The following is a 15,881-nucleotide window of genomic DNA, read 5'->3' as shown; positions in this document are numbered from 1 at the left end:
CCCCATTCAATTACATTTCCCTCTCTAGTTATTTGCTTCCAATACCTAGATTCCTTTACCAGTAAAGTCCAGCCCCCTCTTGCCTATTCTCTGTACACCTAAGTGCAGTTACCTCTTTCTGCAGAATCTCCTGTCTCTATTCTCTTATTGGTTTAGTTCTTAGAATACTTTCTGCTACTTTATGAATATAATATTTTAAGTCTTTTATTATTCCCCTTAAAGTTCTCCATCCAAAATCCCACTATTTCCTCATTTTTTTCATTTCCCCAGCCTCATCATCATTCCTTTCCACTTTGAATTACAGCTTTCTGTTTGTAAAAATTAGGCTCAAGACCTTTCTTTCATTTTATTTGTGTTATGTATATAAGCCTTAACTATGTAGATCTAAAATATCCCTTAAGATCAGCTAATCCTAAACCACCTTGTTCTATTGGAAGGATCAACTTATCCCACTTGACCCTTGCCATCTTCCCCTCCCAGATAAAATCCTCCTAAATACTTCATTTTATTGTGTCCCTATAAATTTGTGTATTGTTGAACCAATTAATGTGTGAGTACATAGTATACCTTTGTATTACCTTCTTTAATTTATTTATCCCAGAAAGACTTAAAACTGTCTCAAAATATTCCACAACACTGAGATGTCCTTTTCTTGTTTTATCGGGTACAAAATAATATTGTCTGCAAATAAAGACAGCTTTTCTTGATTACCCTACTAATTGTATCCTTAAATCTCTGAGTCTCTTATTATCTTTCCCAAGTAGCAAAGTGGAAAGAGGACATCCCTGGTTCCTTTGTTTAGACACAAATTATCAGACATGACACCCCCCACTTCCATTTTTGTCTTAAATCTGTCATATATATATCTAATTAATGTTTTTATTGTATCAGGGAATGTGATTGTTTCTATTGCCCTACTCATAAAATCCCAGCTTACAAATGCTTTCTCTGCATCAAGACCCACCAATTAGATAGTCATTCTAACTTTACTGGACCCTCCTTGGTTTTAGGGGGGGGTGTCCTGCATTATTTTGGAACTCCGTGCCATTTCTTCTTAAACATCAGTTTGCTAGCATTTTGTTGAAACTATGTATGTATGCATGCATGTATTTGTTTATTTATTTTAGTCAAAACTGGATGAGGGGTTACAGAATCCTTTAGAAATTTTGGAAAAGGAAGACAGAAAATCTTAGAGATTCTCTGTATCAACTTACCTCCTTCATTGTGCTTTTGATAACCTTTGCAGCAGATGAGCCAAAAACTAAATCTCTATCCAAAGGAGAGTTTAAAATCTCATGTTTCACATCATCTGGGAGGTTCTGAGAATGCAGCCAAGCAAACCTCCTCAAAACAGTACCAGTGGCCATAGCACTGAAAGAAGTATTAAATGAGTCACGTACACACTCTGAAAACAATTAGTTGTGAGTTGCACAATGGAAGACACTAAATTGTTTAAAGCAGATTTTTTTCTCACAAGAAGAGGGAAGCAATTGGTATGTATGCAGCAGATGAGAAGTATTATTGTCGTTTTAAAAGTTTTCTTTTCTATACAGTAGTAGCAAAGTAAGCATGCATATCCTAACTGTAAAAGCAAGTATGTATGCATAGGTCTGTAGCACAAACCAACTTTAGGAGTTAAGTGTAAGACTGCAGTCAGAGGCTGTGGGTTCAAATACAAGTAACATTTATACAATGCAATTCTTTAATAATAATACATAAATTAAATTCTACACAAGTGGCGTAAATGCCCTGCCAGTAACTGTAATCTGTATAATTGAACCAAGCATATGTGCAATATCTGTACATTGCAAGGTTTACTTTAAACAATCCGTAATTATAGTTTGTAGTTGTTAGGATGTATACTTAAATGTAAAACTTCAGGTAAAATAGTTGTATTATTGTGATAATGCATTGTATGTCATGTATGATTTTTTTTCTCTCACCCCAAACCCTTATGTCTTTTTTTTATATTCTATTAAGTGTCATTAAAATGTCTCCATGTCATTCATCTGTAACACATCACTAAATGCTTCACAGCACAGTGAGGTAGGCCAGCACCAGTGGTTCAACCTGCCCCCACTCCACCAGCTCTGGCACCGACACCCAGTAGATCTGTGACCCAACCTGGCAGTACTGCCTCTGCTGCCCCTTAACTACCTGCACCCTCAGGTGGTACTACCCTGTCAGCTGGTGCTGTGGCACCCGCTGGGAATACTGGCAGAGATGGTGATTTTATCACTCGCCAGAAGATGCCAGGGTTGGTGTTTAGGGTCATGCACCACACCATTGGTGTACACCTATGCCAGATAGAGAGGCTGGTCTCCCTCATGGTCCATTGGAGGAGGAGGTGGAGGAGGCAACGCTAAGGACTCAGTCAGCCAGTGGAGTAAGGGGACAGTGATGACAGTCCTGTGAGTGAGGACTAGAATCTCACTGTCCCCATGTTTGATGGACATGAATTTGCTTTGTTCCCTCCCTCACCCCAATCATGGTGTCCCCCAAACTTTTGTATCCCTCACCGTCCCTGTGTCTTGTCTTGTTTGTCCTTTTTGTTTGCATTTTCTTCCTCATTTACAAAACTTAGCTAACCCAGAAATACCAAAGTCTCTTACCCAGCATTCCTCCTCTCTTACGGAATTAAAAAAAAAATGGCACCTGTCCAACAAAAACAAAATACTGTTCCATACATAGCTCTACATTTTGCACACATCTTCTTGACACACTTGATTTGGTCTAACTGGCTATACAACATGATTGAGTTGTTGTCACCCCTCTTTTGGGAGTTGACAGTCTAAATTCAGCTAATATTCTGTACATATTTTCATTTTACACTGTGGAAGAAATGGATAGCTGTGGTTCTTTCCTTCCTCCTTCCTACACATTCTTATATTGTTCTCCCTTTGTTTTTCCACCTGCTTGCCCCCCATTTCAGCACGTTCCTATCCACTCCATTTCAGCATCTATAATCTGGTCAAAAAATAGAATCACACACAACACAGATAATGTAAGTACCAAAAAAAACAAAAAAAAAAAACAAAGGAGCCCTTCACTTTTTGGCCTGTATGTTTGCACAGAGTTTGGTATTGAGCACCAATGCCAAGGGGTGGTGAATGGCTCTTGTGTGGTGCAGTTACCGCCATGCAGTTATGATCAAACATGCTGCACTACGTCAACACACAGTAACACATGGTGAATATGGTATAAAGTATAATTTCATTGCATTATTACTACTTATGTAAAAGTTTTACATACATCAGGATTCGAACCCTATATCATATGGGCTCAAAAAAGAAATGTGTTAATGCATTTACACCTGCTGCCACAGAGTCAGCTAAGCAGCAGGTGTGTTTCGTACTCTCAATACTGATAACTCAGAATTTTAGCAATGTTGTGATCCTGGAGTTAGTATATGTAGTTAGGAGGGGTATGGGGGCACAGCCCCCCACTTTAGGGGGTGTGGGGAGCGTAGCCCCCCCACTTAGAGTACATATTGTCTTCTGGAGAGAGTTAGTCATTGGTGTTGCTGCTATGCATGTCTATTGTTTAAAATGTATTATTTTGAAGATTTTGGTAAAATATAATATAAAGCAAACAAGGTAGGGGTCTGTGCCCCCCCACCCCCCAATGTGAGTGGCTGTGCCCTACACCCTCCCAACTATATACACTAACTCCAGGATCGCACTACAGTGGGGAAAAGGGCATATACATTTTACTTGCCTTAAAGTACTCTACACAGTGCAATATATACTATGTTCAGTTCAGTAAAATGAGATTCAGTGAAATGAGTTTTCAGTAAACTGTGTTTTCAGTGAAGTGGTTGGAGTGAAATTAAATTCAGTGAAATGCAATTCAACAAAACAAAGTAGACCCATATATATATATATATATATATATATATATATATATATATATATATATATATATATATATATATATATATATATATATATATATATATTGTGTATGTACCATGCTCATCAGTCAACTAGCCTGTATTGATCATAATGTCACATACAGGTATAGCAGTGTCCCTTCTAACATCTTCAGCAGATGTTACAGTATCAGAACAGTGTGCTTGATTACCCTCATAGATTGCTGATATGTCATAATATTTCTACAACTGTGTTTGTGCAGAACCATCTATGATCACTCAGAATCGCATATGGTATGTCAGAGACACGGGATTACTGGTGGTATTATTCTGATATTGTCCATGATTGTGCATGCTTATTTTACTGTTGTCCATGAGCCTGTAACTATACCCCACTTGTTGGAGACCTCTGCTGACATTAGAGTCATATTCAAGCAAATCATTTTACACAGCTTCACAATATGCACCCAACCCCAATTGTACATAACATCTCTGATATATGCCCTCTCCATTGATCATGTCAGGATACTTGTATCACAAAGACAACTTCTCCATTGTTATGTCACCTTTGACAGTCACATAATATACATTTTCACTGTGCAGTCCATACTATACCATGTCAATATGTGATTAGTATTCCTGCTACAACTGTCTCTATATACATGCCCTCATCTGCTGTACATTATGTTTCGCCTGTCCTCCTTCCCTGTGTTCATTCCTACAATTCATCTGTGTGTCCCTATTCAATACTCACACTTCCCCTGACTCTTTATTTTAAATGGGAGTCCATGCACTCTTACAGATCATTTACTCAGCTTTTGTACAGAATGCCTGGAATGGGATTTCACAACACTCTGCAATGTATACACTGTCCTGTACTGTGTTTGGACCATATACATTGCTGGATCTACCCGATAAGAACAAAAACCCATATCATCAAATCTGACATGGTCAAGACAAGATGAATGAAACTGCAGAAGAACGAAAAGTGAAACTGAAAAGAATGAAATTCAGAAAACTGAGAACAGCTGCCACATTTTGTCACCATTTCACACAACTCACATACATCACACCAACCAGCCAACAGTCCGGGACCATAAAAGATGTTCTATTATGTTTTTGCAGTGGGGAGGCTGTACCCCCTCTACCCCCCTCACCCCCTGAAAATTGAATATACCAACCCGAGATTGCACTACATTGAAGAAAAGGGTAAACACCTATGGCAAGCCCACATCTGTGTGAGAACCGCCCAGTGCAGTACACACGTACAGCATCACCATTCTTTCTTAAAGTAAAACTACTTATGAAAAGTCAGTAACTTACTTTTGGTTTTCTGAATTTCATTCTTTTCAGTTTTTGTTCTTCTACAGTTTCGTTCATCTCGTCTTGATCATGTTGGATTCAGTGATATGGGTTTTAGCTTTTATCAGGTAGACCCACATTGCTATATGATAAACCCTGGTAATCACTGTGGCATCCCGTGCAAGGCCACTAACCTAGTGTGCTCTAAGGTAAACAAGTCTGCTATCTGTGTTGCTTTACATTGTTTCCTGGCATGAAACCACACTTATTTATGTTTAAACACGGTGCACACCATGAATATATAATTACCACTCCTGGTCACCACACAAACATATAAACTCTGTGTAGGCTTCCTGAAAAACCTACATGGAATTTATTGAATGCTACTGTATTACAAGTCACTTTTTACCACAAAACCACAGTACAAACTACTTTAAAATAACTTTGTCAGCTCCCAAAAGTAAAATAAACAGCATTTATCCACATAAAAAAATAGTATTCACTTACTTTAAACAACTTTTAAACTGACAGGAAAAATGTGTACTCCCTTTTAAAAGTACAGTTAAGTCTTATGTCAGCCCATTAAAACAAAAACTCCTCCTTTAGAACGGTGTTAAGTGCCTCAGCAAGGTCAAGGTGAAGAGCATGAAGTGTCAACTTTTCACCAAGTGCTGTTGCTACCTCTTCAAAAAATACCACAATATTTTTGACAAGAACATATTTACTCCATATTTAAGAGAAGAAGGTACCCTGTGTTATTTTGGATAAAACTCACTGTGACTCACATTATGATTTTGCGTAGAATACTTGATCAGCCTGATGGGACTGAAATTGTTTGGGTCTGGACATGTGACCCCAGCTTTTGTGAACTGGTATCACTACAGCACATCTCCATCAGTCATGGATGTTTAGATAGTTCCTTCTTGTTTCTGTATAGGAAACCAGCAGATATGTAGAACTTGAGTTTTTACTTTTACTTGTTGCAGCAGTTATCATGTCTCTGTTTCTCTCTGTTATTTTGAAATATGTGTATTTGATTATTATGAAGTCTGTGTGACATTTTTATTCAAGTAGCTTAAATGTGTCTTGTTGGCTGGATAATCACCTCATTTACGGACAGCATGTTACAGTCTCAAAATTTTCTTTCAGTTGTCTAAGGTAATTAAATAATAACTAGCCTTTCACCCTAGACTAAGTTCATAAAGCTGTAAGCTTTGTTAAGACCAGTCTGTAGTTTCTGTGCTTATTTAATCTAGACTTGTTTTTATGACGGGGTAGTTTTTGAAAGATAAGTAGTACCCCTTTCTTCTGTTGTATATCTTACTGGTTTTGTGATTCCAGCAAAGTTCTTTTTTTATTTAACTTTTTATTTGTGCCTTAACACTTGTTTTCTTTAAACCAGAAGCTAATAATATCACAGTACTCACTGACACTATCCTTTGAAGACTTATTTGGGTCACTGAGGACAATATTCCCGTCTGTTTTCTTTTGTTTATTTAATTCATTAAATCATATCTCCAACAAAAATATCTAGGGAGGATGACTTATGATACATTTTAATTTTACAGTTAATTTAAAGCTGATCCTATCACAATCTGTATTAATTAAAGATGGGCAGAGAAAAAAGATTTCCGATTTGTCAGTATGATATCTAAGATTTTACTGTTCTGGCTAGACTTTGTCCTCCCTTAGGGTTGCCACCTTTTCAAATGGCCAAAGTGGGACATTTTCGGGAGACACATCAGATTTTACAGGCCGACACATACCCACGGTCAGTACAAAGGACAGAACTTTACTTTTTTGCCTAAATAAAAGCTTATTCTTGTAGCAGTTTAGTTACTTATTCTGTTTCTTGTAACATTTAGGTATTATAGATACAGAAATAACTATTTTATGCAAGTATTACATAAAATATGGGACATAATTATGTCCTACAATCTCAGGACATTTGCCATTTTTAATATTTTTGGTCAGGACACATCTGCCCAAAGAGGGACTGTCCCCGTAAAGTGGGACAGGTGGTAACCCTATCCTCCCTTAAATTCTGTAATTGACATTGTTATATATTTGCACGTATTTATTTGGATGTTGAGTAGTTTACCTAGTAACACACCTCTAATTGTACCAAATCTGGGGGATTTTCTTAATTTTGGTTAGAGATTTTTTTATGTCTGTCCTACAACTGGATTTTTTATGAGAAGTGTTCGTCGATTGCAGTCACAGACTGGATTTGCTTAAAAAAAATACGTTAAGTCATGCTTTTTCTAAAAAATGTTCATCAATCAGCGCTTTAGAAGTGCTATAAACAGAGGCATTTCCGTAATTATTGCCCCTAATTCTGTAAGTAAAAGGTTGAAATGTATGGGTAGATAGTGTTTCGATGGTTTAAACTCACAGACAGTAAGGATAAGGAGTCTGTAGTTTAATTAATTTTGCATCTTGGATTTTAGTCAGGAAATCCTTTTGCTCTGTAGGCGACGCATACATATACATGGTTAATTCCTACAAAGTTATATTTTAGACCACCGACATTATTAAGTATCGTATGAACAGTCAATTTCTGGTCAACAGTTGTTTTCCTGGCTTTCACGTGTTCTTTTTACAAATAATGTATGGCCACCTGTGTTGCTGAGATTGAAGCAGGCTTAAAATTCAGTGGAAGTCTTTTAGCAAAAAAGAAATTTCCGAACTTCATAAAACAGAACGCCTAATAAATTAAACTACGTGACAATCGTATACGCGTGAAGTTTAAGTACTTACTATACGCTGCTGGTGTAGTGGTACTCTACAATTAAAAGTCCTGACTTAACATCAGTGAGAGAAAAGCTATGGGGTGCAATGCCCAGCGGTGAGGTCGTAATGGCAGACTGTCCAGTTGCTAATCCGTTTCCATAGTGATAAACGTCGCTATCTGAGAAATGAGATTAAGCACGTGCAGAGGAGTACTATAGAGTGCGACAAGCAAATAGATTTGAATATTGCGATATGCTGAGTCTCTACAGTGAAACATTATTTAGCAGAAGAAAACGCGGCATCAAGAATAGATTCACATTTGGAGTTAACGTCACCCTTTTCACCAGTAGGAAATGGTCGGAATGCCGCCAGATAAACCTAAAAGGAAGTAAGTCGTGAATTCAGAATGGAAATAAAATAATAATGTTCATTGCTTTGTGTTGTGACAAACATTTAAACATGATGCTTCTTCGAAAGATGTCTGAACACTATTATACATTTTGTGTTACAACTTGCTTTTGATTAATTTCCTTCATCATCATTTTTACAGTTATTCATATATTTAATTTATACTCGTTTTTCTGACTAGCAGTTTTTCAAAGCTGAGTATTGCGTCTTTATTATCTTGAGTTGTTTTACTAATTTTTCGTTTCCACCAAATATTTGTTTTGTTGAATTTACCAGTATATTTGCTTCTTACTACTTTGTGTGGTAAGACATTGAAGTGTTAACTCTTAAGTATAGTCTGGTGAGGATCCTCAGAATCTCAGTTTTAAGTTCAGCTTGTGCCATGCCTGCTCAGTTAATACCACTACTGCTACTACCACTATTATTATTATTTTACTTTATTGTGCATCAGTCAGTGTCTACGTTTGCAATGAAGTTAAGAGTCTTTGTACACAGTGTGCCCCCCCCGTGCCATGGCCCAGCAATCAAGGAGCCTCAGTCCTCACCACTAACACCAGAGAGGGCATCTCATATATGAGGAAAGGTACAGTAAAGTGCAATTTCCCTTAAGAGCACACAGAGATCACAGTCCGGGGCTGTTCGCTTCCTTGCTCCCCAGGTCACCAATAAGACTCCCCACTGGCACAGCTATAGGGTCCAGATCTCAGCCAGCTGGGAAAGCTAAAATCTCCAGCACCCTCTCTGTTCAACCAATGCTTTGTGTCCCTGCCGAAGTAGCTGACACACACACTCTTTGAGATAAGTTTATGCAACCACACAGACACTCCTGGGGAAGGCTGGCACAGGTTCTCCAGCTGTTCCCCTTTTACCCAGACTATACGGTAGTACCCTGCCATCACTCAGCTAATAATTATCAGCTACTCAAAGGCCCTTAAAAGGGTGTCCAATTATTACTGTGCAATATTATTATCCAATTGATAGATGTGACTAAACAGTCAAGGCTTATTAGAGTGATTTGGTACAGTAATCACTATAAATATGCAATGTACTCTAAAGCTTAAATTATCTCTACACAAACCAGCCACAGTTAAAATGTTTTAAAATATTTAATAATAAATAATTAAAACCACAAGACAATACTTTTTACTACACAGTCAGTACTAGTCAAGAGTTCAGAGATCACACAGAAATACTTAAAATAATTCAGTAGTACAGTTCTGATGTCACAGAAAAATACTTAGTCTAATCTTTCTAGCTTCTAGCTATCCCTAAAAGAAAACACACGTCTAAGATAACTTACATAAGAAAACAGGCAGAGTGCTGTGAGTTGGATGATCAAGACAAAAACGCTCAATGCCTTCTGATTCTCTGTGTTTAAATGGCTATTGCAGTTCTGATAAACATTACATCATTCTTTTTCACTTTCCTGGAGTTCCCAGGCTGCACATTAACTGCATTTACATTCTTAACATCTCCCTTTTGTTATCTTGCAGCTGGTCAGGAACAGAACAATAAAAATACATTTGCATGTTTAAATCTAGCAATTTAACTTTTGGTTAAAACAATAGAAAGAATTTCTTAATCTAGACTTTTTGGCACCACTGCTACTTCTAAGGGCCACTACATGCTTTACTTTGGTCAGTACAGTGCATTGTTGTCACATTTATTTCCAGTTCCACATGTAACAGTATTTCTTTACATTTAAGACAACAAGCCTGTAGTTTACATTCATATTTATAAATGACAGAATTACCTGCAGAATTCTATCTGTCTAGGCTGGCAGCCTTCACCCTTCTCTACCAGTCTTCACCCCCCCCCCCCCGGAGAACTCAAGCTAGTTTTTTCAAGTGACCCTTGATAAACGTCGCTTGAGAGGGTTAGGTCTATCTGAGTGCACCTACCCCATTCCTTGTCTTGAGAGCCCATCTGCATTGGCATTGCTACACCCACTGCGGTGCTGCACTGACATATCATATGCTTGCAACCCAAGACTCCATCTTAACAACTTGGCATTTTGCTGGCTGGCTCAGTTTAACCATTTTAGGGGGTTGTGATCTGTCATAACAGTGAATTTCCTTCTATACAGATAAGGCTGATGTTTCTGCAATGCCCACACTATGGCTAGACTTTGCTTTTCTACAGCTGCATTGCATTCCTCCCTGGGTTGGAGCCTACGGCTGAGATACACCACTGGGTGCTCTTCCCCCTCTGAAGAAATCTGGCTAGATACAGCCTCCACCCCATGGTTCGAAGCATCCACCTGCACAACAAATTCTTTGCTGTAATCTGGACTGGCTAACACAGGGGGTCCTCCCAAAGCTTATTTAAGCTTCTGGAATGCTTGCTCACATGCTGGGGTCCACACTACCTTATCTGGCGTGTTCTTCCTTGTCAGGTCTGTGAGGGGAGCAGCTATGGTACTATAAGTGGGAATGAACTTTCTGTAGTACCCTGCTGTCCCTAAAAATGCCCTCACCTGCTTTTTAGTAACAGGTGCAGGCCATGCCTGAATGGCTTCCACTTTGGCAGGTTCTAGCCTTATCTTACCATTCCCCACTCTGTGTCCTAGGTAGGAGACCTCTGCCATACCCACCTGACATTTGCTCGGCTTAATGGTCAACCCTGCCCTCTGTAGTCTGCCCAGCACCTCCCTGACATGCTGAAGGTGCTCTGGCCAGGAATGGCTGTAGATGGCAATATCACCTAGGTAAACAAGGGCAAACCCTCCTGCTCCTGCTAGGATATGATCTACCAGCCTCTGGAAAGTCACTGGGGCATTCTTCATCCCAAAGGGCATCTTTGTGAACTCATACAAGCCAAAAGGAGTCACAAAGGCTGACTTCTCTTTAGCACTGGGAGTCAAAGTTACCTGCCGGTAACCCTTGGTAAGATCAATGGTTGTTAGATACTAAGCCCCACCCAGCTGCTCTAGGGCCTCATTTGTCCTAGGCATGGTGTAAGCATCCGACTCTGTGTAACTATTTATTTTCCTGTAGTCCACACAGAACCTGTTGCTGCCATCCTTCTTTGGCACCAGCACCACTGGGGAGGCCCAGGGACTGTTGGACTGTAAATCACCCCTAGTCCCAATATCTCCTGTACCTCCTCCCTCAGGGTCTGTCTGACTCTCTCAGGCACTCTGTAAGGGGCCTGCCTAATAGACCTTTGTTGTCCTGTATCCAGCTGGTGCTGCACCAGGTGGGTGCACCCTGGTTTCCCAGTAAACATGTCCTCAAATTCCTGCAACACTGCTCGGATTTCTCGAACCTGGGTAGGAGATAGCTGCTTGAACATTGCTACCCCTTCCACTGAGATGTCAGCCCGAGGCTCACTGAGGAGATCAGTCCCCAGATCTCTCTGAGACTCCTCCTGCAATCCACTTCAAATGCTCAACACAAGGGACTCCTTATCATGGTAAGGTTTCATCATGTTAACGTGGTACAATTTGTGCCCCTGCTGTCTGCCTAGCAGTTCCACCATGTAGTTAACAGCACTTGCCTTTCTTACCACCTTGTAGGGTCTCTCCCAGGCTGCTTGCAGCTTGTTGTGTCTGTTTCTTTTTCTGTTGTTGGGCTTCTGCCAGGTTCTCCTGGGCCAAGCCCATGAGTTCCCTAAGCCTTGTCCTGAGGTTTAGGATGTAAGCCACAACAGACTCCTTGTGAGACTCGCACTGACCTTCCCACTCATCTCAAATTAAATCTAGAGTTCCCCTCACCCTATGCCCATACAGCATCTCAAAGTGTGAAAAACCTGTGGATTCTTGGGGAACCTCTCTGTAAGCAAACAACAGATGGGGCAAATATTTTTCCCACTCCCTCTTAAACTGATCTGCAAATGCCTGTAGCATGAACTTGATTGTAGAGTTTAACCTCTCAACAAGACCATTAGTCTGGGGATGGTAGGGGGTGGTCTTCATGTGCTTCACCCCACAGGACTTCCACAGACAAGCCGGCAGGTCTGACATGAAATTGGCACCTCTGTCAGTCAGTGTTTCTTTTGGGAAACCTACCCTGCTGAAAATCTCTAACAAAGCATTTGCCACCTTCTCTGCCTCAATGGAGGACAAAGCCACTGCCTCAAGGTATCATGTAGCATAATCCACAACCACTAGGATATACTTTTTCCCTGTGGAACTTGGGGTACTCAGAGGACCCACACTATCCATAGCTACCCTCTGAAATGGCTCCTGAATCACAAACAAAGGCATCAAAGGAGCTCTCACCCTGTCTTCTGCCTTGCCTACCTTTTGGCACTGCTCACAGGTCCTGCAGTACCCTGTTACATCTCTGGAAATTCCAGACTAATAGAAGTTCTGCATAATATCCCTCTTTGTACGTTTTATGCCCATATGACCTGCAAAGGGAATATCATGGGCTATGGCTAGAAGCGCCAGACGGTTGGCTCTAGGCACTACCAACTGCTGTACTCTCTCACCTTCTAGCCCTCCCTCAGGGGTCCACTCTGTATAGTAACCCTTTGTCCCAGTATACAGATTTCCCCTTTCTTTGAGAATCAGGTGTCGCCCTAGCTACCTGCCTCAGGCCTTGCAGTGTAGGGTCTGAGAGCAGAGCTTGTCTCAACTCTCTCCTTGTAACCCTTCCCAGCTCCCCTTCCAAAATAAGTCTGGCATCCTCTGACAGTGGTGCCTAACTGTCAGCCTGGGTACTACTACTCACCTCTACCTTTGCAGTCACTCTGTCCAAGAGACCATCAGTACCCACAAGCAGATGTGGCTCACCTTCAGTCTCACTGCTACAGCATAGCTCACTCCCTGAAGTAACCACCTCACCAGTCCTGACTGCAAGTATGCAGTCTGTCTGGGTCTCCCCCAGGCTACCAGACCCACATGCTTGTCTCCTAGCCTGACCGTGAGTACTGCCTCATCCAACTCCTTCCTTCTCAGGACATCTGCAGGATGGTAGTTCGGTACTCCTGTTGTCTCAAGACAACCTACTATTGGCATTTTGTCTTTCCCACTTACTGGCTCTCTCACCTTTTGTTCCCCACCTTGCCCACTGATTGCATTCAAAATATTTAACCCTAGCTCCTGGATGTGTACCTGGACTAGTGGCTTCCCCTGCAGAGTGCTGTGAGTTGGATGATCAATACAAACATGCTGAATGCCTTCTGATTCTCTCTGTTTAAATTGCTATTAAATTGCAGTTCTGATAAACATTACATCATTCTTTTTCACTTTCCTGGAGTTCCCAGGCTACACATTAACTGCATTTACATTCTTAACATCTCCCTTTTGTTATCTTGCAGCTGGTCAGGAACAGAGCAGTAAAATACATTTGCATGTTTAAATCTAGCAATTTAACTATTGGTTAAAACATTAGAAATAATTTCTTCACCTAGACTTTTCAGCACCACTGCTACTTCAAAGGGTCACTACATGCTGTACTTTGGTCAATAGAGTGCACTGTTGTCACATTTATTTCCACTTCCACATGTAACAGTATAACTTTACATTTAAGACAACAAGCCTGTAGTTTACATTCATATTTACAAATGACAGAATTATCTGCAAAATTCTATCTGGCTAGGCTGGTAGCCTTCATCCTTTTCTACCAGTCTTCACACACAAAAAAGACAGCTAGCTATGTTGAGGTTGAGATTTTAAGATTGCACAACATGTTTACCTTGCTGAGTATTATTAAGTACCACAAGCCGTGGTATCCTAAATAACCAGCTGCATTTGGTTCTTTCCCCTTAATAGAAACTGTATGAGTGTGCGAATGCATACACTTTAGAAACCTGAAATAATTTGCAGAGATTGGGAAATGCTCGTTTTACATTTTGCAGGGGAGAAGAAGAAAGTACAGTTGTGTAAAATCTTACCATAACGATATATGTCCTTGTCTTTACCATTGCAGTATTCATAACTTAGGCGATTCCCTGCTGTGGTAGTCCGTCTTCTGCCCAGTCTATGCTGAACGTCATTTAAACACTCCTAGCGTAGCGTAGGGCATAAAGGTGACATTCAGGTGTACCATCCTCAGAACTGATTGCTCCAGTAGGAACAGCAGTCCAAGGAAAAACAAAGAGAACCTGCACATCCAGGAAGGAAAAAAGACTAGGGGGATGGAGGGAGGGAGTGAATATTGCAGTGGTGAAGGCAAGGACATCTACTGTTATGGCAGGTTTTACACAACTGTACTATGTCCTTACAGTCACTGCTGCAGTATTCATAACTTATGGGAGAGTGCCAAACCTCAAGAAAAAAACTGGGAAGAGGAAGCAGCAGTAGAGCCCTCTAAGAAGTCATGAAGAATGGCTTTAGCAAAACCAGGTCTATCTCTGGAGATACCATCCAGCTTGTAGTGTTTGGTAAAAAGTATGCACAGAAGTCCAGGTAGCTGCTTCAAGAATAGAATTAGTGTCTGAGCCCTTGAAAAAAGAACCAGAAGAAGCCCCAGCTGTAGTAGAATGAGCCTTTACAGAAGAGGGAAGGCTCTCACAGTGAAAAGTGTAACAAAAAGAAATAGCCTTTGAAATCCAAGTAGAAATAATTTGCTTGGAAACAGCCAGTCCTAAAGACCTAGGATGAAAGGAAACACTGATCATATTTTCTGATAGCTTTAGTATTATCCAAATAAAATCTGAGCTGTCTATGCACTCTCTGTCAGATTGTGGAGAGAGGAAAAAAGTTGGCAAATTAATAGACTGATTAAGTGACAACTCATTAATCGCCTTGGGCATAAAAGAAGGATTATTATGCAAGGACACCCTGTCATTATGAAATATCAAAAAAGGCAGACAGGCCATAATGGTTTGCAACTCAGACACCCGTCTGGCAGAAGTAAGAGCTAACAAAAGACTGTCTTCTAAGAACAATGTTGCACGGAAGCTGAAACAGCAGGCTCAAAAGGAACCTGAGTTAATTTCTCCAGAATGAAATTAAGATCCCAGGGAGGAGGAACAGTCTTCCTGGGAAGTCTAATCTTAAGTACGCCTTTAAGATATTGCTTAGTCTCAAATCTAGACGCTAATGGAGGACTTAAAGGCACACAAGCAGAAAGAGCTGATAAGTAGGCCTTAATAGAAGTATAGGCCATGCTATCATTGAGTAACTTACACAAATGAGTGAGAACCAAAGGAACATCCACAGTATGTTGGTCCAGGTCACAAGAAAGACACCAAATAGAAAACCTCTTCCATTTAGATAAGTAGGATTTCATAATAGTAGGTTTCCTGGCCTCCTGCAGCACATCCACAGAAAAAGGTGTATATGAGGAATCAAAACCCTATCACCCACAATGTCAGTTGAAGCATGGGCAGGTGGGAATGGATGAGAGGTCCCTTGTCTTGTGTGAGTAGAACCACCCTGTGAGGTAAGTTGCGATGATTGCCCTTGGCTAGATGTAGAAGTAGAGGGAACCAGTGCTGTCACTGCCAAAAGGGAGTCACCAACAAGATTTTGGGAACATTCTGTTGAATCTTGAATAAGATTCTCGGAATGAGAGGAAGGGGAGGGGAACGCATAAAGAAACATCCCATTCCAAAAAAAATGAGAGAGCATCCACCTTCCATACTAGAGGACCTGGGACTGTGGCACAAAACAGAG

The 15,881-nt window shown here is 40.5% G+C and overlaps 1 protein-coding gene across 1 annotated transcript in view; it reads left to right on the top strand.

Annotated features, from left to right (window-relative positions):
- Positions 1-8,021: 8,021 nt before the first annotated feature.
- DYRK4 (dual specificity tyrosine phosphorylation regulated kinase 4) overlaps positions 8,022-15,881 on the top strand; it is a 1,709,423-nt gene continuing 1,701,563 nt past the window's right edge. Inside the window, exon 1 of the mRNA XM_044087559.1 lies at positions 8,022-8,294. Coding sequence (XP_043943494.1) covers positions 8,260-8,294 — 35 coding nt within the window. The 5' untranslated portion in view covers positions 8,022-8,259. The remainder of the gene's footprint in view (positions 8,295-15,881) is intronic.

Source organism: Protopterus annectens, chromosome 11.part0 (genome assembly GCF_019279795.1).
Source record: "Protopterus annectens isolate FY-2018-M chromosome 11.part0, PAN1.0, whole genome shotgun sequence".
NCBI lineage: Eukaryota > Metazoa > Chordata > Ceratodontiformes > Protopteridae > Protopterus > Protopterus annectens.
This window is presented reverse-complemented; position numbering and strand designations above follow the sequence as displayed.